A 23583-nucleotide genomic window follows, 5' to 3' on the forward strand; every position below is an offset into this window, starting at 1 on the left:
TGGGAGCAGGGTGGGACGAACTGAGGGACACAGCAGTTTGAAGGGGGTGGAAAGGAGGGCAGCCGGGGGATGAGTGGGGGTGTTGGGGGCTGCCTTGATCTTCCCTTGATCTTCCCCTCGTGCTGTCCGTGTTGGCTGTCTGCAGCAGGAGTGTGGGATCTGGGGCCTCCCCTGTGCCCAGCACCGTGATGGGGTGCACTGCGCAATCCCTGCTCAGCCGGCCTCTGTGCTGGGGGTGCCAGCGACTGCCTTTGAAGTGCTCTCTGTCCTGGAGCCTGTGCCAGGAGGGGAGGGGCACCAGTCCTCCCCCAGGCAGATGGGAAAAAGGAGTGCTTTGCTCAGTTTCCTTAGCGTTCTGTCCCCCGGCTGGAGGCACCTGGCTTCCCACAGCCTCGCCGGTGAAGTCACCAGCATCGTTCCCACTTGGGAAAAGGGGAAAGTGAGGCGGAAAGCACTGCGGTGGTGAGAGTCAGGGCACAGCCCCGGTGCCTGGGCTCCAGCCTTCCCCCAGCGCAGCAGGTGCCTGTGTTCAGGCCGTGGTGCGGTTGGGCATTCACATTTCATTGTCAGAACTGGAAGTTGCTTGGCTGACGGGTTAATAAATTGCTGATGGTGTTGGAAGTGGAGCTTCCCTGTGCGTTGGTCTCCTTCTGGTCTGCCCCAGTGTGTGTCCCAAGCGGAGGGGAGCTTGCACAGCAGCAGCCTGTGACCCGGCTTGGGGCTTCTGTCCCCAGTGGTGCGGGCACCATCTCCACCAACACACAAGCCACACTTGGATGGAGCCTGGACCTGCTTCACTCTCCAATGCCTTTGGCCCCAGAGAAACATCATCGAGGAAGCAGCTGACTAAAGGGGAATGATCACCTCACTCCACCTGCTGCTTATGCTCCTGTGAATAAGCCCAGGGTGCAGCTGGCTGCAATCTCTTGGACTCGTTGCCCACCAGGACCCCCAGCCCATTTTTGCAAAGCTGTTCCCCAGCCAGCTGGCCAGCCCTGGCATGGGGGGTTACTCCCTCCGACGGGCAAAATATTATATTTGCCTGGGTCTAACTTCATAGCAGAACCGTAGACCTTGCTGTTCAACCCATTTCTCCAGCCTCTGAGAAGCGGCTCTGCTCTGTAGCTTCTCTTCCACCTGGCCAGACTGGTGGGGTCTGCAGGCTTTGTAAGCGTGCGCTCCATCCCCTTGCCCGGGCAGTTAGCTAGAAAAGCTTACTTCAGCGAACTCGGCTCGGGCTGTTTTGACAGCCCTGTTTGCCTTTTCCAAGTCCTGGGCTCCTCTGCACCTGTCTGTGATACTACTCTGCATTTACAGCTCCTCCATGTTCTCCATCACAATCGGGAAGAGGGTTTTGTTGTTGCCATGATTTTGTTCTGGCTTTAAATCATTGTAGGGGAACTTGACAAAACCAGTGTCCTTTCAGCATCTTCTTGGAAGTTTGTTTTTTTCTTTTCCTTTTATTATATACAGTCTCTTGACACCTAATGCTGCAAGCAACCTGGTGTCCCTAGGAGTGCCCCAAAGAAGCAGATGGGTGACATTAGATACCAGTTAGGTGCTTTTATGCCCTGTGTGGTGTCTTTTGTTTCCACCTTTGCACAAGATCAGGAGCAGGGAGTGGCAGTTCCTAAGCTTTCTTCTAGCTGAAACTGACTTAATTCAGGTGTGATGTGGCCATGTGTCTTGAGAGGATGTGGCTCTTTGGATTTCCACCTAGGTTTTGGCTTGAGAACACATTTCCCTTTAACCCGACAAAACGAAGGTTGCCTTGCAAATTTCATAACTGTAATTTGCTGACTGTGATTTATTTTCTGCCCTCCCTTGGGACTGCAGGAGCTCTTCAGTTTCAGAGCAGGAAAATGTGCCCTCTGCTTTGTGAGTAGGTCCTCTCTGAAGGTGAACCAAGCCTGTTAGCTCGGGGCTTCAGGCTGAACTTTGTCTTGTTTCTGAGCAGAGGCAGAAAGGGGGATCATAGAATACCTCAGGCTGGAAGGGTCCCACGAGGATCTTTGAGTCCAGCTCCCTGCTCCTGGCAGGTTTGGGCAGAGAGAGGGCATGCGGTCCCGTCCAGGGGATGCGTGCGTCCGGGCGGGGCAGCTGCAGCTTCCGTCTGTGTTCTGTGTCCTGGACCGTGCCTTCCCCAGGTCCGGATGATCCCATTGCTCTTTGCGCTCAGTGGGCACCTCGGTTGCCATCCCAAGGGTCTGGAACAGCCTGGCTCAGCGGCACAGTGCCAGCTGAGGGCTTTGTGTCTCGCACTGGAAGCTGAGGGGGTGGATCTGCCTTGCAGGTTTTGCATCTCGGAAGTTGCTGGAGGGTTGCTGTGGCTCAAACACCCGTGGGGGGCACAGAGCCCAACTGAAATGCCTCTGGGCAAGCGCACGAAGCATGGGCAATAAACAAGAGGAGCTGGAGACATGCGCATGCCTGCAGGGCTGTGATCTGGCTGGCATCATGGAGACGTGGTGGGATGGCTCCTGTGAGTGGAGTGGGAGCGTTGGGATGGAAGGACACAGGCTCTTTAGCAAGGACAGGCAGGGCAGATGGGGGGGGGGGGGTGTTGCCCTCTATGGCAGTGACCAGCTGGAGTGCATGGAGCTCTGCCTGGGGATGGATGAGGAGCCAACGGAGAGCTCATTGGTCAGGATTAAAGGCAGGGCAGGGACAAATGACATGATAATGTGGGGGTCTGCTACAGGCCACCAGCCCAGGAAGACCGACCAGGTGAGGCCCTCTGCGGGCAGATAGGAGCAGCCTCACGCTGACAAGCCCTGGTCCTCATGGGGGACTTCAGCCACCCCAATATCTGCTGGTGGTACAACACAGCAGGGCAGAAGCAGTCCAGGAGGTTCCTGGACCACGTTGACGATGGGTTTCTTCTGCACGTGACAGAGGAGCCCCCGGGGAGAGGTGCTGTGCTGGCCCTTGTTCTCAGCAGCAGGGAGGGGCTGGTGGAGAAAGTGGAGCTCAAGGGCGGCCTTGGCTGCAGTGACTGTGAAATGGTGGAGTTCGAGATCCTTGGGGCAGCGAGGAGGGCGCACAGCAAGCTCATTGCCCTGGACTGGAGGAGAGCTGACTTTGGTCTCTTCAGGGACCTGCTCAGTAGAGTACCATGGGACTGATAACTGTAAATGTAACAAATGTAACGTGTAGGGGATGTTATCACTTCAGGTGGTCAGAAACAAGTCTTGGTTCTTTGTGAATATTGGGACGGTTGCAAGACAAGGGACTCCTGAATAATCCCTTTAGGCGCCTGGGCCTTGGGAGAACAGGTATGCAAACTACAGAGATAAGGAGGCTGCAGGATAATCTGAAGACCCCTGCCCAGAGACGCCAAACAAACATGTGCGATGGACATTACCATATATTAATGAATTCTCGGAAAAGCCATTACTATGATAAACATTTCTTGGAAATGTAAGGAATATGTATGATAACATAGCATAAATACCTAGTAACTGTGTCTCTTTGGTGCACACGTTTGGAGGAGAGATCCCCCGTGTGCCTGGCGCCGCCATAAAGAATACCTGCTTAATAGTCTGCCGACCATTGAGTCTTCAATTCTGGCTTTTCACGGCATCATTTCTGGCACCCCAGATGGGACCCGCTCTGCTCGGCTGCAGGACCCGCTGAGAACAGGACTCCCTAGGGTACCCCTGGGATTTCCCGGAGGGACTCCTCGCCTCACTCGGATCACTGTGGGAGCAGACAAGGACCATCTAAACGAGTAAAGGTATTCTTTTTTTTACTTTCTTTCTCTGTTTTGGTATGTGAGACCAGTCATTTGGAGAGTTCTCGTAAGTTGTAGGAGACGTCCTACGCTGAGCGCTGTACACCAGGCTACTAGTGCCTGAGGGTGTACGTCTTGGTACGTTGGTGCAGGCACGGGTTAAGCTTTGCACTTCTGTAATAACGTGCTTTTGGTAATTGTGCGTTGGTACAAGCATGGGTTAAGCTTTGTACTTCTGTAATAACGTACATTCGGTATGGTACGCTTAGGAAACCCGCTTAAGTTGTACTTCTGGCGATACGGATTTGTTGGTATTGAACTCGGATATCGGATATCTCAGATACTGGCTTGTTAACATACCCATCAGGCATCGTAAAACCAAAAAAAAACCACCACCTTGCACGGTGAACCTCTTTTCTTGTGACCAGAATATTAATTGTGACATTTTTGGAACGTGGTCAGAGCGGGACAGAAGGGGACGACAGATTAAAATTGTTAAGATAAAGACTAACAGAGGTACAGAATCAACAAAGTAAAATGGGGGACAGCAAAGCAGTGGTATTTTAAAGAAAAGCCCCTTAGGATGTCTTCTAGCACATTGGAAAGCTTGTGTGACTGTGTATGAAGCCTCTGTGTGAAAGACAAATAAGTCAAAAAAAAAAAGAAAAAAAAAAAGAGAGAAAAAAATGGTGAAGGAAAAAAAAAAGAAAAAAAACCACCACGTACGTTTGGTATGTTCTGCTGATTTCCGGTTTTTGACTTGGGACTGTTGTATTTGAACTCTGAGTCTTCGGGGCCGTGGTTTATGATTTCTTAAGTATCAGTGCAGGGTCTTCCCATGGGGGGGATTTTGAGAGCCTCTCCCAGGATCTAGACGGCAACATTGGGAAAAGTAGGGGGAGACCCCTCACTCGACAACATCTTAATAATGTATGGGGTTTGGTTTGCTTAAAGAAAATCGGCATGATTTAGGAATTGAGTTGGGAATTTGGGGATTGGTTTTAAAATACAAGTTGGTATATATTGTGGGGTTACAAGTTCTCTAGTTATTTGGCATTGATCGATCATTTAGGGACTCTGGTTTTGGGGTATGTATTAAATATACTGTATATATTGTTTTGAAAGAGCTCTATGTATATAAACATGTTAACTGAAGTGGTTTGCATGTATATATTGTTCTACTTAGGTGATACAGTTTGTAAACAGAAGGATTTTAAAAGATCGCTTCTAGGTTGTGTGTGTGTGTGTGTGTGTTTGTGTGTTGTGTTAACCGATTGGTGGAGAAGTTGAGAAGTTATTTTATTGTAACATGAGCTTCGGAGGGAGGTGATCCCTCACAAGGAAACAATTAATTGAATTATGATATGTTGTTAGAATTGATGCGGTTTTGTGGACAATTAAAAAGTATAGGAGATGAAAAGTTTAACGCGGTATTGAAAAAAGAAAAAACCAAAAAAAACCCAAAAGGAAAACCCCTCTGGATTTTCCGAAGGGTTGTGTAAAGTGATTAGAACAGAAAGGTATCAAGTTACAAGCTGCTTTGCTAGCTGCTGCTCTAAATGAAGAAAGAAAAAAAAAAAAGCAAAGTTCTTAGAAGTTAAGCAACAGAAAAACGAAATGAAAAAGAGGGGAAACAAGGTAACTTTTTACAGTATGGACTACTAGTGGAGTGTGAATCAGAATACAATACTCCTGTGTTACCAGTAAAAAAACAAACAAACAAAAAAAAAAAAAAAACAGGTGGAACTTACTGGGTAGTACAGGATTTAAGAGAAGTGAATAATATTGTTAGGGGCATACACCCTGTGGTAGCAAGTATGGTTTACGGTATTGGATTTAAAGGATGCATTCTTCTGTCTGCCTTTAGCCAAAGAAAATCTGAATTTATTTGCATTTGAGTGGGAAAATCCTACCATGGGTAAAAAAAAACCCCAGCTTGCCTGGACAGTGTTACCCCAAGGTTTTAAGCATAGCCCAACAATCTTGAGAAATCAACTAGCATGAGAACTTGAAGCATGGAACCCTTCCTCCAGAGATGGAACCCTTTTACAGTACATTAATAGCAACTGAAACAAAACCTGACTGTATACAGTGGACTATCAGTTTGTTAAACTTTTTGAGATTAAATGGGTATCAAGTCTCTCAACAGGAAGCTCAGATGGTGCGGCAACGGGTTATCTACCTTGGATGCAAGCTGTCTGGACAAAGAGAACTAGGAACAGAACAGAATGAAGCCATCTGCAGGACTCCCCTCCGTCAGACGGTAAAAGAGCTCAGGACCTTTCTGGGACTGACAGGTTGGTGCTGGTTATGAATTTATAATTATGGAATAATAGTGAGACCCTTATGTGAACTTTTGAAAAACAACCCCACCTGATTGATCTGGTCCAAAGAAGCTCAAAATGCATTTCAGACACTTAAGAAGGATCTAATGAAGGTCCCGGCTCTGGGCCTGCCTGGTGTTACTAAACCCTTTTGGCTGTTTTCTTATGAGACACAAGGCATAGCTCTGGGGATCCTAGCTCAACATCTGGGACCCTAGAAAAGAGCTGTGGCCTATTTTGCTAAACAGCTGGATGGAGTAAGCAAAGGATGGCCAGGATGTCTGCAAGCTGTGGCGGCGGTGGTCTTGACTGTTCAGGAAGCCCGAAAATTCACCTTGGGCAAAAGATCACAGTACCGATCTCACACAGTATCAGCTGTACTGGAACAAAAAAGGGAACCACTGGCTTTCCCCATCCCGATTTCTACAATACCAGGCCATTCTGATTGAATCAGATGATATTAATATTGTAGTAACTAATATTACAAACCCAGCTTCTTTTCTCAGCGGGTCAATCTCTGAACCATCGGTACATGATTGCTTAGAAACCATAGAGACTGTGTACTCCAGCAGACCAGATCTGAAAGAGGAACCCCTGGAAGATGCACAGGACTCCTGGTTCACGGATGGAAGCAGCATTGTCGGACAAGGTATTTGAAAGGCCAGGTATGCGGTGACAACAGCAGACGAAGTAGTTTAGTCTCAGTCACTACCTGCTGGAACATCAGCTCAAAAGGCTGAAACTGTTGCCCTAACTAGGGCTCTGGAGTTAACAAAAGGAAAAAGATAAACATATGGACAGATTCCAAATATGCCTTTGGAGTTGTCCACACTCATGGGACAATTTGGAAGGAGCGAGGACTACTAACTGCGCAAGGGAAGCACATTATATATGCTGAGGAAATCCTTCGACTATTAGAAGCTGTTCAACTACCAGCAAAAGTTGCCATCATGCACTGCCGAGGACACCTGAAGGGTAACACTGACCAGGAAAGAGGTAACAGGTTGGCTGACTCTGAAGCTAAACAGGCAGCAGAGAGAATGTAAGAGATTTTAGCCTTAATTCCAGATTATAGAAATAGAAACCTGAGTGACCAAGAAAATGTTGAGTACTCTAAAGCTGATGAAGAATTAATAGAGGGATTAGGGGGCCAAGTTCCATCCCAGGGGTGGGCCTACTTAAGTGATGGCAGAATTATAATCCCTGCTAAACAGATATGGGGGGTGGTTAAAGAAGAACACAATAGGACACACTGGGGAGCGGACTCCCTGTATAAATTTTTAAATCAGAAATTAATAGGGAACAATTTGTATACTACAGTCTGACAAGTAACCCAACAATGGGAAACATGTTTAAAAATAACCCCAATACAGGTAACCAGGTACAGTTAGGAAGTATTGGGAAGGGAAGTATACCGGGACAGCATTGGCAAATTGATTTCTCTGAACTTCCAAGAAAAGGAGGGTACAGGTACTTATTATAATGTACTCATGGATACCTTTTCAGGTTGGCCAGAAGCATTCCCTTGTAGAACAAATAAAGCAAGGGAAGTAACTAAGGTATTATTAAATGAAATAATACCTCGATTTGGGGTACCGACAAGTATCTCCTCAGATAGGGGGACGCATTTTTGTGCAGAAGTAGTGCAACAGGTCAGCAAACTGTTAGGAATCAATTGGCAGTTACATACGCCCTACAGACCACAAGCCAGTGGGCAAGTAGAAAAGATGCAAAAATATGCCAAGAAGCGAATCTATATTGGTACCAAGCATTGCCTATTGCACTACTTTGGATACGTGTAAAACCTAGGGCCAAAGAAAATTTGAGCCCTTTTGAGATACTGTATGGGAGACCATATCAGGCTAAATATCAGGGGGAAGATTTGAACCAGTTGGGAAATCAGTATCTACAGAATTATGTTATATCCTTAGGAAAACAATTAGAAAGGATTAGTAAAAATGTTTTGGGTACCAGGGCTAAAGGGGTAGATCACTCGATCCATCCATTTAGCCCTGGAGATTGGGTTTATGTTAAGAGAATTTTTCAGGTGATCCACTGAGAGAGAAGTGGAATGGACCTTACCAGGTGTTGCTGACTACCTTCACTGCAATCAAGATTAGAGAACAACCGGCCTGGATCCATTATTCCCGAGTGAAGAAGGCTCCTAAACCAGGATGGATGGTCGAAAAGGCTGGCGGTTTGAAACTATGATTGCGGCGGTAACTTTGTTAAACCTAGGCTTTTTAGGATACTGCGATCATGACAACTCGAACTACATGACTGGACCAAGATGCGACCTACAGATATTAGATAACAACACCCAGATATTGGTCAGCAATAATAGCTGCCTATGGAAAGCAAGATCCAACACTTGTTCGTGCTGACCCCCTTCCATACACACAAAAATTGTACTTGCAGAGATGGGTGGAATGATTATTTGATCAACAAAACTACAGTAGAAGTAGGAATTTGGGATTTGAAAGGGACAGGCGCGATATATATAGATTTTTGTAACAGAACCCAATCAGAAACCTATAGCCCCTTGAACTGGGATTATTTTAGGAATGTACCAATTGGCTGGGTAAACCGTGGAACATTTTACAGAGCAAATCTCACAGCCACTGACGGGCCCTGTAAATATACCCGACGGGTATTGGTGGCTATGTGGTGATGGCATTAGCAGAAAGCAGCTCCCTGCGGGTTGGAAGGGAATGTGTACCATAGGTCATCTAGTTAGCCAGGACCGAATATATAATCAGTCCCAAATACCTAAAGGCATATTAAGAACATCATGGAGACAAGCCAAACGGGAAGACAACCCACTTGTAAGTAGGGGAACAAAATTTAACCTCTTGGCTCCCCAATTTAGAGTGGTTGAAACAATTATTCATGGGAATGATCACACTGGTGGTTTTGGGCATACTTGTTTGCATGCCTCTCAAATGTTTCCTTTGGTGTTGTCAGGCCTCAGTTGAGACATACAGTGACTGGAAAAGGAACAAGATTAGGCACCAAGTAGAAACTGGAAAATACTTTTCCCAGAGCCTTGGCATGAAGGACTACAGGAATTTGAAAATAATACCTACAAAATAGAATAGTGAGGATTCATAGCTTTCTAGCTACAAATCCTCAAAAGAAAAGGAGGGATTGATAACTGTAAATGTAACAAATGTAACGTGTAGGGGATGTTATCACTTCAGGTGGTCAGAAACAAGTCTTGGTTCTTTGTGAATATTGGGACGGTTGCAAGACAAGGGACTCCTGAATAATCCCTTTAGGCGCCTGGGCCTTGGGAGAACAGGTATGCAAACTACAGCGATAAGGAGGCTGCAGGATAATCTGAAGACCCCTGCCCAGAGACGCCAAACAAACATGTGCGATGGACATTACCATATATTAATGAATTCTCGGAAAAGCCATTACTATGATAAACATTTCTTGGAAATGTAAGGAATATGTATGTTAACATAGCATAAATACCTAGTAACTGTGTCTCTTCGGTGCACGCGTTTGGAGGAGAGATCCCCCGTGTGCGCGGCGCCGCAATAAAGAATACCTGCTTAATAGTCTGCCGACCATTGAGTCTTCAATTCCGGCTTTTCACGGCATCAGGACAAAGCCCTGGTGGGAACAGGGGCCCAAGAAAGCTCATTTTAACATTCAAGGATGACCTCCTGCAAGCTCAGGAGCGATGCATCCCAACAGAGAAGTCACCCAGAAACGGCAGGAGGCCTCCGTGGATGAACAAGGAGCTCCTGGACAAACTGAAGCAGAAAAAGGAAGCCTAGAGAGGGTGGCAGCAAGGGCAGGTAGCCTGGGAGGAATACAGAGAAATTGCCCGAGCAGCCAGGGATCTGGCTAGGAAAGTTCAAGCCCTGACAGGATTAAATCTGGGCAGGGGTGCCAAGGGCAGCAAGAAAAGCTTCTCTAGGTATGTCAGTGATAAAAGGAAGACTAGGGAAAGTGTGGGCCCTCTCTGGAAGGACACAGGAGACCTGGGTACCCGGGATGGAGAGAAGGCTGAGGGACTCAACGAGTCTTTTGCCTCAATCTTCACCAGCGAGTGAAGGAGGAGGTGCAGGGGAGGGCACCCACGGACACAAGCAAGAGCCTCCTCTTTGGAGAAAACCAGGGAGAGAAAACGCAGAGGGAAAAGGCCAGGTCAGTCCCGTTGAGACCACGTTGCCTGGGGTCCCTGGAGGGCGACGTGGATTGGGGACGGGGCTGGGAAGGGCTGTGGGGAGAAAGTCATTGCCAAAACTGTTGGAGGACCACGAGCGAGTTCAAGTGAGGGAGAATGGGGCAATCCCACGTTTCTGGGCCGGGGAGGGGGTCCCTGGGATGCTGCCATGTCCGGTCCTCGGCCCACGGTGTGTCCCCAGCTGTTGTGTCCCCGTGTCACAGTGTGAGGTGCCGCGCCCTGCAGCACGGTCACAATGGCCGGGCCCCATACCTGCCCCCGGGAGCTGGTGCTGCCCCAGTTTCTGGTGGCATTCGCGGGAGGAGGACCTGGAGAGAGCTGTGTGTCCCTCCAGGGGATCCTGCTGCCAGGATGATGAGGAGAGCGCTCCGAGCACTCCGAGGTGAGAGGCCGGGGGGAGGCTGGGGGCTGCTGCCTGCTGGGGGCTGCGTCCCCGTCCCGGGTGGGTGCTGGGGGCTGCGTCCCCATCCCGGGTGGGTGCTGGGGGCTGCGTTCCCGCCACCTCTCATTCTGCTGCCGGGCACCTCCGAGAGTGCTCTGGCTCCATCCTCTGCCTGCCCTCCGTGGGGCAGCTGGGGCTGCCCAGCCCTCCTGTTCCTCTCCCATGGGGCAGGGCCCCACGTCCATCCCCTGCCCAGCTCGGGGTCCCCACTGCTGTGCTGGCACTGGGCCCAGTCTCCCACTGTGTTCTTCCCAGTGGCGCCGCAGTGGGGGGAAGGCTCCCTCCCCTCATCCCACTGACTGCCCTCTTGCCACCACTGCCCAGGACGGGCGGTGAGTGCTGGGGGAGGCTGTGAAGATCCTCACCCCTCCCTGCTTGGAAGCCCTGCAGCCTGCGAACCATTTCTTTCTTTTCTTCCAGCCTTCTGCTCGTGCTGCTGTGTCCAGTGCAGACCTGAGCATCCTGAGGATGGAGGCAGGGAGAAGGAGACTGTCCCTGTGGCCGTCACTGCCTTGGAGGTCGTGGGGACTTTGCTAAAGCATCTGCAAGACCATGAGGTGAGGCCAGGGGGCTTGAGGGCCCCCCTCCCTGCCCCTGGCTTCCCCGGCACAGCGGCAGAGGGGGATCTCGCCTGACGGCACCTCTGCCCTCCCGCAGGCGCTTCGTCCCTGCCGCTCAAGCTGGACTAATGCCACTGCTCCCTGGCTCCCTCCTTTCCCTGGGAGCTCACAGCGCTCTCCTGGGCAAGGCAAAGCGTCTGGCGTAACCCCCAGCATCTCTGCAGCGCCTTTACCCAAGGCCCCTCCTTAGCTTTGGTTCGGGAACTGTCCCAGCGCCAGGGCCCCAAGGTGCAGGGTGCTCATGGCTTCCCCTCCTCGGGGCATGGTCTCATTCCCACACTTTCCCCTGCCTCGTCTGGGGCTCTCCCTCTGACCTCCGCCATTCCCCGGCCTCGGGAATGGCTTTCTGGGCTCCTGCATGGCCTCTTACCCTGGTGGAGTTGGTCTCCCTGCCTGGCTCTCTGTTGGTGTCGGAGGTGCCACAGGAGATCTTGCTCTTGGCTGTGTCTGTCCTGAGCGATGCCTGCAGCTGGTCCCTCGTGCCCGTGGCACACAGATGATTTGTGGGGCAGCAGGTCTCTCTCGTGGCTCGCCGGGAACGAGGACAAAGCAAGTCCCAAGTCTCATCGCTCCCTCCCCTTTGGTCTGTCCTCAGGGTGACCGAGTGGAGATATACCGGGAGCTGGAGAGCGTCTTGCAGGGAGATGATGGCCGTTTGCCGGGCGGCATCGTGAACCGCCTGATAGCAGAGGCATCCAGCGACATGCGGGCAGCCCAGGTGAGCTTGTTCTCTTCCAAGGCCACCAAAGCAGCCTGCCTACGCCCCTGGGTTTTGGGGAAATACAGAGCAGCGCAGAGATGTTCCTCGGTTATTCCCACCAAGCTGGGTTCAGCTCAAGGTTGTTCCTCCTGGCTTGATGAAGAACCTTGGGCACCCAGCAGCCCCATGGAGAGGCCCCACGGGGGAGGGTCTGGAGTCTGCGACAGTTTGTTCCCAGCATCTCCGCAGAGAGGGAGAGGAGGCAGCAGCACAGGGCTGTGCCGGGGAGAAGTGTCCCTCGTCTCCCGGAGAAGCTGCTCGCCTGCCCCGGGGTACAAGAGGCAGCGGACGCCCTGGCCCGAGCACAACTGCAGCAAGGGGACTTGCACGGGAGACAGGGGCGTTCAGCCTGTGCGAGTGCCTCAGCCGTTTCCTCAGGAGTGCTGAACCTGTGGTGCTTTTCCAGGGTGTGACAGACGACATGAAGACGGCTGCTAGCGATGTCCTGGTGGCTCTGGCCCGCTCCCACTTCCACTTTGTCATGTCGGAGCTCCAGAGACACCTGAAGGCCATGGGGAAGGTTCCGGAGGAGTTTGTGCTCCTCACCCTAGGCAAACTGTCCCGCAGCTACGGTACGGCACCCTTGGCCTCCCGGTTTGGGTCGGGGTCTGCGATAGTGGGCAGCAGGGATCCTCCCCCTTCCTAAATGCTCTGTGTTGGGCTGGGGGGCTATGAAATTGCCAAGCCTCCCCGCTGCATGCCAGGGCCGGCCAGCAGCTCGGTTCCTGGAGGGTGGGAACCCACTGGAGAGAAACGCGTGGGGTCTGTGCCCCCCACTGTCCTCCCTGTTTCCCCAGAGAGCTTCCCTGCTGTGTCCCCCTTGGGGAATGCAGCCCTCCCCATGCCCTCTGGCATGGCCCGGCAGCCCCAGCCTTGCCAGAGATTGACCCCAGTCTCCCGTGTCTCTCGCTGACCCTCGGTCCCTCTGTCCCTGCCTTCTCCGCAGCCCTGCAGTGCATCCCCTTTGTGGGAATGACGCTGTTGGCCCTGCGCGCCATGCTGAGCCAGGTGGGGAGCGGCCGGATCCTGCGCACCTTCTGCAGCGGTGAGTGTTAGGGTAGTGGTGAGCAGCTCCTTGGCCGGGGTTGCCGGGGCAGGGGTGGCCTTTGATGGCTCCGCGCGGTCTCCGAGGGAACGTGGTGGGCGTCAGCCCCCGGTGAGGTCAGGCCTTGGCGATCCCAAAGCGCTGTGAGTGTGTAGAAGGAGCAGGGGGAACCTGGGACGTTGCGGTGGGCAGGACACAGCGGCACTGCACAGAGGTCCCCTCCCTGCTGCAGACTGTCATGTGCTCCCTTCTCCTTTGTCCTGGTGCAGTTGTGGAGCAGTGGTCGAAAGGGGTCACCGCATACTTCTGCAGCCGGGAGCAGTGCCCCTTCCCTCGCAGTCGGGAAGCGCGGCTGTGCCGAGACATTTACCCGGTCTTCCGCTACGTTGTGGCGAATTTGCTGCACTGCGAGGAGGAAGAGGTGAGAAGTGCTGCTTTCCATGCCTGGGGCCGCAGCGGGCATGTCCACGTCAGCGGGCCCATCTGTGCGCGGCGGGGTGCGAGCAGGGTGGAGAGGGAGCAGTCTGGGCGAGGAAGCCCCCCAAGCCGGGAGCCTGCCGCCCTGTGTCTGGGGGCTCCCTGGGGGGAAGCAGCAGAGTCCTGGGGCCTTTGTTCGGGGAGGGCTGGGGCAGCAGCATGGGCAAAGGCTGTCTCTCCCAGCAGGGCTTCTCCTTTCCCTCTCCAGGACAAGCAGGCTGTCCTCGGGGCAGTGACTGCCATGACGGTGGCCCTTCTGCACGGGGAGCGGCACGGATACCATGCCTGGGAGCCGTTCCTCTGGCTCCTGCAGCAATATCAGGAGGTGCGAGACACCTCCCAGGTCACCAAGGTGAGGAGTCGTGTGGGGCCCAGCGTGGCTGCTCGGGTGGGTCTGTGCGAGTGCCCAGAGGACCTGGGAAGGCCTTTGAGAAGGACCAGGGAGAGCAGAGGAGGCCTGAGGCTTGCGTGCGCTCTTGGGGCAAGAGCAGGGCAATGCAGGGGGGGGCCAGGAGGGAGCCAAGCGTCACATCCGTGAGGCTCATCTTCTGGCATTGCCACCTCCCTGGGGCTGTGCGTGCGGGAAGAGCTTTGCTCGAATGCCCAGGGCTGTGTCCAGTCCCGATGCTGCTCTGAGGGGAGGGCAACGAAGCCCCGTGCAGGAGGGTTTGGGGTTTTCCCTGGGAGCTGGTGACAGGGACTCCCCTTAGCCCAGATGTGCTGGGTTTCTCCCGTCGCAAGTGGCTTGAGGTGGCTTGAGCCTCCTCTTGCTGCGCCGTTCTCTTGCAGAACCTCAGCTATCTGCTGGAGACGCTGGAGGGACTTCAGAGCCCAATCCCCCAGGGCTTGGCTCTGGCCATCAGCTCGGCTGTGTACTGCCAGGTAAGGGGAGCCCGCACGCCGGACTGCGCGGAGGGGAAAGGCTGCCGGCGGGCAGGGCAGGGCAGGGCAGGGCGTCCCTCCGCCGGGACCTTCCCGCAGGCCAGCAGCACGCCAGGGTTTGTGATCCCGGTGCCACGGAGGTGCCTGCACGCTGCAAGAGGCCTGGTCCTGGCTGTCTGGAAGGGGAGCGAGGGGCAGCCCAGCTCCCTGGGCCATTTGCCTCTCGGCCGAGTGGCAGGACTCTGGGAGAGGAGGGCAGGCAGCGCTGCTTCTTTTCAGTCCCCTTCTGCGCTGACGTGAATTTCTTTGAAACAGGCTTTGTTCCTACGGCTCTGTGATGTGACCAAAGAGCCTGGCCTGGGTCGCAAGGCAGTGCTGTCCCGCTGCATCGTGCTGCTGGGTAAGGAGCGGAGGCTGGGCGATGCCCCGCTGTGCCGTGGCAGCTCTGTTCCAGTCCTCAGCAGCTGGAGGCAGCTGCCTGCTAACGCAGAACGTGATTTCTTCTCTGCAGCCCGCACCTACCCGGAGGAGACGATTGCGTTTCTGCGCTGCCAGCTGAGCAGCAGGAGCAATGCCTATCGCGTGGCAGCTCTGGGCCTGCTGAGAGAACTGGCCCGCTCTGATGGTCAGTGCCTGGGACGCGAGGCGGGGGTTGGGGCTGGTGGGCTGAGAGCAGGAAGAGGCTGGAAGTGGTGCACCTGCACCCGAAAGGAGCTGCAAAGAGCAGGTCCCCAGCTGAGCTGATGCTCCAAGCTCAGTGACACAGGCGGGCTGGTGGGCGCAGGAGCTGCTTGTACCCGTGCCATTTCTCTAGTTCTCTGTTACCGTAGCTTTTGATCCCTATAAAATAGCCGTGCCTCTAGAAACGGAGTTGCTCTGGGTACGCTGCTGCCTCCTGTGAAGTCAGACTTGGGCCCCGCTTTTCTGTCCCGCTAACGTATGAAAAGCTCAGAAGCTTCAAGGGGTGCCTTGTGCCGTGGGGGCTCTGCCTCAGTGCGCACCTCTCCGTGTCTGTTCCAGACCCTGCAACAAGAGAGCAGCTGCCGCAGCTGGTGGAGGCCGTGCGGTCGGTGTGCAGCAACCCCAGTGCCCAGGTGAGCTGGTTTGGGAAGGGGCTGCCAGGGCGGCAGAGAAAGCCTCTCCCTGGGGGCAGAGCCTGGTGAGGCTGTAGCAGGAGCGGCAGTTTGGGGGCTGACCTGGGCGACCGTTCCGTTTCCCTGCTTCCTCGTGCTCCCCGGAGAGCTGATGGTGAGAGGTGATGCTGCTGCTGGCGTGGGCAGCGTTGGAGTGCCTGGGGAGGTGACAGCACGTTGCCCAGGTGGTGGGTGCTGTCTCCTCCCTGGGGAGAGCTGGCAGCCTGGGGTGGGGAGGTCACAACGGATGGGCAAATGCACATGCAGCCAGGTGCTAAAGTCCGTGACTGAGCTGCGGAGCAAAAGCTGCTGCCATGCCCTCACCATCTCTCTGCAAGCCACTAAGGCGGCTCCCAAGCGAAGGTGTTGACCAGGAGGGTGGTAACCACGGTCTCCCCTGGCAGGTGCAGACAGCAGTTGTGGAGTTCATCAGGGAGCTGCTGAGCTCTGGCTCCCAGAGCTGTCAGGAATGGGATGTGGTGGGGCACATCTTCAACGAGTTCGGCCGGATCTCGGGCAGACTGGTAAGGGCAGAGCGGGACAGCCGGGGCTTTGCCCAGTGCCTGGGCTGTGCTGAGAGCTCCTGCGGGCATCCTTGGCCGTGGAGACCTCCACGCTGCAGGGCCGTCGTCGCCAGCACTGCCATCGGAGCGTGCTCCAAATGGCCGCTCCTCATGGGTGTCTGTGCTGCTGTCGGTGGAGGCGTCGGTGGGTGGTGTGGGTTTGCACCTGGGCGTACCACCCGGGACTGCGTGTGCAGCCCACGGGCTGAGCAAAGCTGCCTTCCGAAGGGAGGGACCTTGTAGGGAGGGGACATCCTCCATCCTTAGATGCTGATGGATGATCAGCAAAACGCAGCCAGTGCAGGGAGGTGGGCCTGGCTGGAGGAGCTTTCTGTGGGGCTCTTGTGCTGGGGCCCTCCAAAGCATGCCCTGCCCGTCTGAGAGCAGTCTTGGGGGCCCGTGTCCCTTCTGGCATGGGGACAGGCCTTTTGGCAGTCCCTTCGGTGAGCGTTTCCAGCTGGGTGCCCAGGAGATGAAGGCTGGGGATGGCCGAGCCTCCCGCTGACTTGCCGAGGATCTTCGACACGCGTGCGTCGCGGTGCTGCAGGGCTTGGGCTGGCTCTGCTTCGGGAGCAGGGTGCAGGAGGGGGCTGCTGGGTTCCACTCCGCATCCGTCGGACCTGCTGCCACCAGGTCTGGCCGTGAGAAGAGCCCCGCTGAAGGGCACGTTCCTCACCTGTGCTGCACTGGCATGACAGCAGCATTTGGGTCCTGAGGGACCGTGCAGACTAGCAGCATCTCTCTGCTCGCAGACTTCCCAGTCCTTGCCAGCATCTGGGAACTGGTCCCTGAGCTAGGTCTGGCTGTCCTTGTCCTCCTTCAGGAGGTCAGTGGTCCTGGGAGGCTGTTGCAGGAGCACTGGGAGGGCCATGTCTGAGCCTTGTCGGTTGGGAGCTGAGTAACGGGGCTTTGGGCAACTGCGTCTTGCAGGTGGCAGAAGGCCATTTGGCCTGGGAAAACCCGGAGGAACAAGCTCTTCAAGCCCTGTGCATGGAAATCGTGGGCTCGCTGGACGTCTCTCTGAGAGGGATGACCAAGGTAAGCCACCCTGTGCCCCGCTGCAGCGGCCACTTCTTCCCTTCAGGGCATTTTTCCCCATGCCCTGAACCTCTCCCCGATGTGCGCTGCAGCGCGCGAGGCTCAGGGAAAAGCAAACCATCCTTTCTGTCTGCGAGCGGAGTGGAAGTGCCGCTGTGGTGAATTGCCTGGTCTTTCTCTGCAGCTCCTGTGGCCGAGGCTTCTGGAGTACGTGGTGCCAGCCCAGTACAGCGGCATGCTGATCCCGCTGTCCCGCTGCCTCCGAGCCCTCGTGGAGAGGCAGGAGAGAGCGGGGCACGAGGAAGAAGAGAAGCCCGATGCCGTGAACTCCCCGGAGCAAGATGGGAGCCCTGGTGAGTGCCGCTGGGTTTGGCTGGGGGCCAGTCCGGTCTGTGTCTCCGTGTTCCTCCGCAGCCCTGAGCAGGAGAGCCAAAGGGCAGAGGCAGGCTCTGCTGCTGGGCATGGGGGGCTCTGCCCTGCGTTGCCCCTTGCCCGGCGCAGAGACCTGGCTCTCCTGGGGAGCCGGGGCTTGTTCCCGGCCGTGCCGGAGCTGCCTTCATCTCCCGCTGGGCAGCCCTCGGGAGCCCCTGGCCCAGCGCCCTGGCAGCACGGCCGCTCTCAGCCCTGTGCGGGGGTATCGGAGGTGCGAGGGGCAGGGCACGGCGGGGGCTCGTCCGCTCATCCAGCCTTTGTTCCTCCCCGCAGCCCGGCTGCCGACTCCCCAAGCCCTGCTGGTTCGACTGCTGGTGAGTAGCGCGGCCCTGAGGAAAGAACTTTCCTGGCCGGGGGTGATGGGAGAGCCCACGGCAGAGATGCTGTTGAGGCCAGTGCCGGGACCCCCGAGGAGGAGGCAGCGCGCCTGAGCCCGCCGGGGATCCCCCTCCTTCCTCGGGGCTGGCAGCACCCTGGTGAAGCCGCTGGCCGCCCGCAGAGCTCCCTCCCTCCCTCCCTCCCTCCCTCCCTCCCTCCGTGGCGGGAGAAGCTGTGGCTGCGGCGGCAGGAGCGACCCTTCCCTCCTGTCCTCGCCTAGGTGTTGGCAGCGGCTCCTGAAAAGACCGGCGAACGCGCAGCCGCTGCCTTGCGGCTGCTGCAGGCTCTCCACGGCAGGATCCACAGGGCCGTGGCGGCGGTGTGGGCCACCGAGATGCCGCCCCTGCTGCAGTACCTGGAAGGTGAAGCGCGGGTGGGGAGGGAGGGACGAGGGGCAGGGAAATGCAGCGTCCCAGCGTGATGGAGGGGAATGGGGCCCAGTTCCTCAGCGCTTGCTCCGCAGCCTTTGGCCTTCCAGGGAGCCAGTGCTGAGGCTGGGGGCAGCCATGGCCCAGTGGATGGACGGGGCCGTTGGTGTCCCCTAGGACAGCAGGTCACGGTGGCACCCCCGTGTCCTGGTGGGGGTTCAGGGCAAGGATTGGACTGGTACTGCTGGAGGGGCTGCAGCTCCCAGGCTTCGGAGGGCCAAGTGCCCAGGGCCACAGACGGGCTCAGGTTGCGTCAGGGGAGGTTTAGTTTGGCTATTAGGAAAAATTTCCTTACTGAAAGACTGGTGAAGCATTGGAACAGGCTGCCCAGGGAAGTGGTGGAGTCACCATCCCTGGAGGTGCTCAAAAAACGGGTAGATGTGGCACTTCAGGACATGGCTGAGCAGGCGTGGTGGTGTTGGCGTGAGTGTTGGACTTGCTGATCTGAGAGGTCTTTCCCAACTTTCTTGATTCTATGATTTTATGATTCTATGAAATGGGCAGAAAGTGGTGGGTGATTCAGGAGAAAACGGGTGTTGCCGGTGTGTGCTGGCACTCAGTGGTCCAAGTTGTTCTGGGAGCTGCAGTCAGGCAGTGGGGATCAGCCGCGGTCTGCGCGTCCTTCCCCAGCTTGACTCAGTGGCTCTGACAAATGCCCCTGGGATCCCTCCTGTGTCTGTGGCCTCCCAAGGGCTGTGGTGTAGGTGCTCGCAGGCCCTCTCCAGCCTGATGGCCTGGGACTTTTGGGACGTGTGACCGCAGAGGAGACTACTGGGCTCTTCTTGGCTGTGAGCTTCAATAGCAGCAAGGGTTTTGCTTCCTTCTGCTTTCCAGGAACAACCGAGGTCTCCCTGGACTCTGCAGACTGGGAGGAGCGTATGCTGAAGGTACAGCATCCCTGGGGGAGAAGAGGGAGCGCGCTGAGCTGTGGGAGGAAGCTCGGGGCTGCCTGTGCCGGCACCGGGCGGTGGGGGCACCTGCAGAACGCCCCGTGGCACCCCCGCAGTAGTGCCTGCCCGCTCGGAGGAGCTGCTGTCTGCACACACGCCACGGCTGATGGCCAGTGCCCTGGGACGCTGCAGCACACACCTTGGCCACGGCCGCCTCCTCGGTGTCCGGCGTGCCGGGGGTGTTGGGAGAGGAGGGAGGCTGGTGAAAAGAGGGTTGGCTGGGGTGGGGGAAGAGACTGCCGTTCCCGGCAGCTGTCCCTGCGCAGTGTCCCGGGACACAGGGGCGTGGAAAGGGCCCCGGCCAGGGCCAGGAGAACACTCGCGTCCTCTCCTGTTCCCCACAGTTCCTGCGAGCGTCGCTGGAGCCCATCGAAGACGGGGCCTGGACCGTGGGGCTGAGCCAGGAGCTGAGCCAGCAGCTGGGCAGCTCTGTCCCCGGCTCCTGGGAGAAGGTATGTCCCCTGCCCCGCGCCGGGGCTGGTGCCCATGCTCTGCCCACACAGGGGGTTTCCACTGCGTGCCGTTCCCCCTCCCCCAAAAGATGCGTCCCCCCGGGCTGCCCCAGCGGCTGGCTACAGCCCGGCGTGATGGCCGGCTTCGCCCGCTCCCAGGGCCAGTCAGGCCCTTCTGGGGCCAGCCCTCTCGTGACGGGTCGGGCCATGACTGCAGCTCAGGCTCGGCCTCTTCCCTTTCAGCTGTTCCTCTACAAGGCTCTCGGGACAGCGCTGGCGGCTTGTCGGGACCTCGGACACGTCCGTGGGGAGGTGCTGAGGTTCCTTCAGGAGGCGAACCCTATGGAGCTGCCTGAGGCCCAGGTGAGGCGATGTCCATGTCCTGAGCATCCCCTGCTGCTCCTGGCCCTGCTCCAGGCCTCCTTGACTTCCCCGTTGCTGCCGTTTCGCCCTTGCTGCAACGTCCTACCTGGCCGTTGTCGCTGGCCACGGCGGAGTGCCTGGGCTGGAGCTGACTCCTCGTTTCTCTGCGGCTGCAGGGCATGATTTCTGTTGTGTCCCGTGCTGCCGAGAACCACTTCCACCTGGTCTTGGACACGGTGACAATGTTCTCCTCCGCTTTCACCGGAGACTGGCTGTGTCAGACTTCCACGGGCTGGAAGGTAAACGATCCAGGGTTTTGCTGTTTAGCTTTCCATTTCTGGCTTGATTTCCCCTTCTCCCCAAGCTGCGGCAGCTGCATTTAGAGAAGGCCTCTTGTAAGAGCTCCCCGAGAGCTGTGCTGGGTGCAGCTCCTCCCCATCCCCATGCGAGAACCCACGCTGCGGGATGGGAACAGCTCCCGGCCCCGGAGCTGGCGGCTCGGGGAGCTGCGGGGAGGTGCCCGGCTGAACGAGGAGCTGCCGCAGGAGCCCGTGGCAGTCCTGGGGCTGACATCTTGGGGCATCTCTGTCGACACAGGTACAGCAGCAGCAGAATAAGGAGAGAGCCCAGGCCACTTGCGCTGCTCTGATGCACACCTACAGCAGCATAGCCCTGTGTGCACCCAAGGAGCAGCTGCTCGCCTGCGTGGAGAAAGAAATTGTGGGCAACATTCTGCAGCTCTGCGGAGCCAGAGAGAGGGTAGGAGCTCGGGGTGCGCAGGGCAGGGCTGCCTGGGTGCCCTCGCTCCAGCCCCTCGGGGCTGGGGCATACCGAGATGGTGGGTCTGTTTCTAAAGATCCCCCAAGCACGGGTTTGTTCTCCCCATCCAGATGCAAACCCCCCACGGGTTCCCTCTGCCCATGCTCCTCTTGCACCCCTCAGCCCTTCCAAGAGTTCAAGGGGTGCTTTGCTCTCTTTGCCCTCAGGACTGGCAGCTCAAGCTGGCCTTGGTGCAGAGCATCACTGAGGTCAGCAGTGCCATCCAGGCTGTGGGCGACTGCGGCAGCTTTGAGCTCGGCTTGAAGCAGAAGGTGATGTGGACCCTGCTGGTGAGTGTCTGTAGCTGGGGCAGTGAGACAGGGGAGTTTGGGGCTGCGCCATGCTCTGCTTTCCCCAGAGGCACGATGGTCTGTCGGCTTGGTGGGAGCTGCTGGAGCTGTGTCCCGAGCTGGTGGGGCCCTTGGGTGCCTTGGGGCATCCATGGGGGTGACGGGGCAGCGTCTGTCAAAGCCTGTCAGCAGGGGAGGGCTGTCCCGTGCCCCTGCGGGCTGCCAACTCTGTGCTTGTGTCTCTGGGCCTCACAGGACTGGTTGGAGAGGGAGCCGTGGGACTCCCTGGTGCATGGAGTGTTGCAGCCCCTGGAGAAGTTGAGGTGAGGTCTGTTCCCCGGGCTCTGGGGCCTCCCAGTGCGCCCCAGCCAGCCCAAGTGACTTGAGCTTGGGGCCGGGAGCTGCTGGGGCTGTGGAGCGGGAGGCTGTTCCCCATTGTGGGGGTCTCCCGAAGGAAGGGAGCCCCGGGGGTTCCTCAACCTGGGGGTGGGGGTTTGCCCACTGCCTGGGCAGAGGCAGGAGTTGCTGGAGCTGAAGGCAGGGCTTGCTGGCGTGGGCTGGGCGTGTTGTATTTGGGGCCCTTGATTAGGTGGAACCCAGTTGTGCTTTGAGGCACGCTGGAGAGGGCAAGTAAATCCGCTTTCTTTTTTCTCTTCATTTTTCCTCTGGCCAGCAAGCTGAGGCCACTTCTGAGCCAGGAGGACAATCGGAAGCTGCTGGCAGTGTGCTGCCACAGTGTCGTGTCCTATCCGCCTGAGAGGCAGAAGGGAAGGCAGGCAGCGAAGGCAGCTGTAAACGTTCAGGTACCCAGCGGCCAGTGCCTGCCCACCTCTGGGTCAGGTTCCCCGCTCAGCGTGCCCTGGCCGTCCCCATGGTGCAGAACCTCAGCTCTCCTTTCCTGCCTTCAGGTTCTGCACAGCAGATGCATGCAAGATCTGGGCCACCTCATAGCAACTCTGCTGGAGGCGGAGGCAAGCTCGACCAGCTTGGACGACGTGGTCGATGTGAGTAGCCCTGGGGCAAGAGGGAGAGCGTCAGAGGGGCAGGGCATTGAGTCTGCAGAGGGTGGCAAGAGGTGGATACCTTTGCTATAGGAAAGCAGGGCTTTGGCTCCTCGCTCTGAGGCTGTGTGTTTGTGCGGGGCGAGGGGCTGAGCTGGGGGACGCGAGCCCCCGGCCATGTGGCCTCAGGACAGGCAGAGAAGTGGGCCGTGCCAGAGGGAAGGCCGGGAGCCAGCCCGGAGCTGGACGAGAGCAGCCGGGGGCGAAGGCTGGAGTGGGGAGCCGCTGGCAGGGAGGCAAGAGCCGGCTGAGGGCAGAGGCAGCGGGGGAGAGCGGGGCGGTGGAGACCGCAGTGCCAGTGCTCGGTGGGGCTGGGGGCTGCGCCAGGAAGGGGCCAGAGAAGGAGGGAGATGGAGAGAGATCTTGGGGAGAGAAAGACGCCGGTTGTAAGAGAGACGTGCCCTGCCCCAGGTGCTGAAGGACTGGCTCACCTCGGGGACAGAATGGGAGCGGGAGAGAGCCCTGTGGATTTTAGCCCATGTGCTGGGAGCTTACAAGGAGCGATTTGAGCTGATGGTGAGTAGGGACCTCCTGTGTCCCACTGTGCCCCCTCCCCATCATTGATGGCCCCGGAAGAAAGCCCGGCCTGGCCGGGTGCTGGGTTTCGGGGCTCTGGGATCACGGGGCAGCCCTTCTGCCAGTGGCCACTCAGGGAGCGGGATGGGCGGCAGAGGCCAGCGGGTGCTGGGGCTGCCTGCGACCCTTTCCCTGCTGCTCTTCCCTGCAGAGAGGACGTCCTTGGAATGGCTTCGGCTCCCTGGTGGGACTGCTGGGCACTCTGACTTGCGACTGCGTTGCCACGATCCACCAGAGGCCGTGGCTCTGCCTTGCCTACCTTCTCCAAATACAAGGTGAGGAGAGCGGGCGCTTCCCAGCTGTGCTCAGCCAGATCCTTCCTCCCTTCCTGGCTTGGCACGACCGGGATCCTGCAGGGCCCGGCCCCGTCCCCGGGAGGGAAGCGGGAGACAAGGTGCTCGGCTGGTTTTGTGCCCCCAGCTTGTAAGTCCTCTGCCTCCCTGGCCGTCTCAGGAAGGGTCCCTGGGAGAGAGTGGCTGAGTCCCACCTCCTCGGAGCACGTGTGATGGTGGGTGGTCAGGGCCATCCCCTGCTGCTGTCTGAGGGCAGGACATTGTCGCCAACGCTGGGAACTGTCCCCCGCAACGTCTGTCCCCCTCCACATGCCAGGAGAGGC

At 56.9% G+C, this 23583-nt stretch overlaps 1 protein-coding gene across 1 annotated transcript; it reads left to right on the top strand.

Moving 5' to 3' along the window:
* Positions 1 to 2783: 2783 nt before the first annotated feature.
* On the top strand, positions 2784 to 23394 carry LOC142362444 (maestro heat-like repeat-containing protein family member 2B). The gene is made up of 32 exons (XM_075431079.1): positions 2784 to 3105; positions 9670 to 9780; positions 10118 to 10344; positions 10462 to 10640; positions 11152 to 11257; positions 11916 to 12038; positions 12487 to 12652; positions 13027 to 13125; positions 13395 to 13546; positions 13811 to 13954; positions 14392 to 14484; positions 14800 to 14884; positions 14996 to 15109; positions 15505 to 15578; positions 16022 to 16141; positions 17111 to 17218; positions 17403 to 17571; positions 17924 to 17964; positions 18249 to 18390; positions 19291 to 19343; positions 19751 to 19858; positions 20102 to 20221; positions 20398 to 20520; positions 20650 to 20772; positions 20819 to 20980; positions 21208 to 21330; positions 21399 to 21452; positions 21586 to 21653; positions 22004 to 22133; positions 22239 to 22334; positions 22803 to 22907; positions 23119 to 23394. The coding sequence occupies exons 1-32, from the start codon at positions 2784 to 2786 to the stop codon at positions 23392 to 23394; spliced, it is 4116 nt and encodes a 1371-aa protein (XP_075287194.1).
* Positions 23395 to 23583: the final 189 nt, after the last annotated feature.

This window comes from Opisthocomus hoazin, chromosome 9 (assembly GCF_030867145.1).
Source record: "Opisthocomus hoazin isolate bOpiHoa1 chromosome 9, bOpiHoa1.hap1, whole genome shotgun sequence".
NCBI classification, from domain to species: Eukaryota; Metazoa; Chordata; class Aves; order Opisthocomiformes; family Opisthocomidae; genus Opisthocomus; species Opisthocomus hoazin.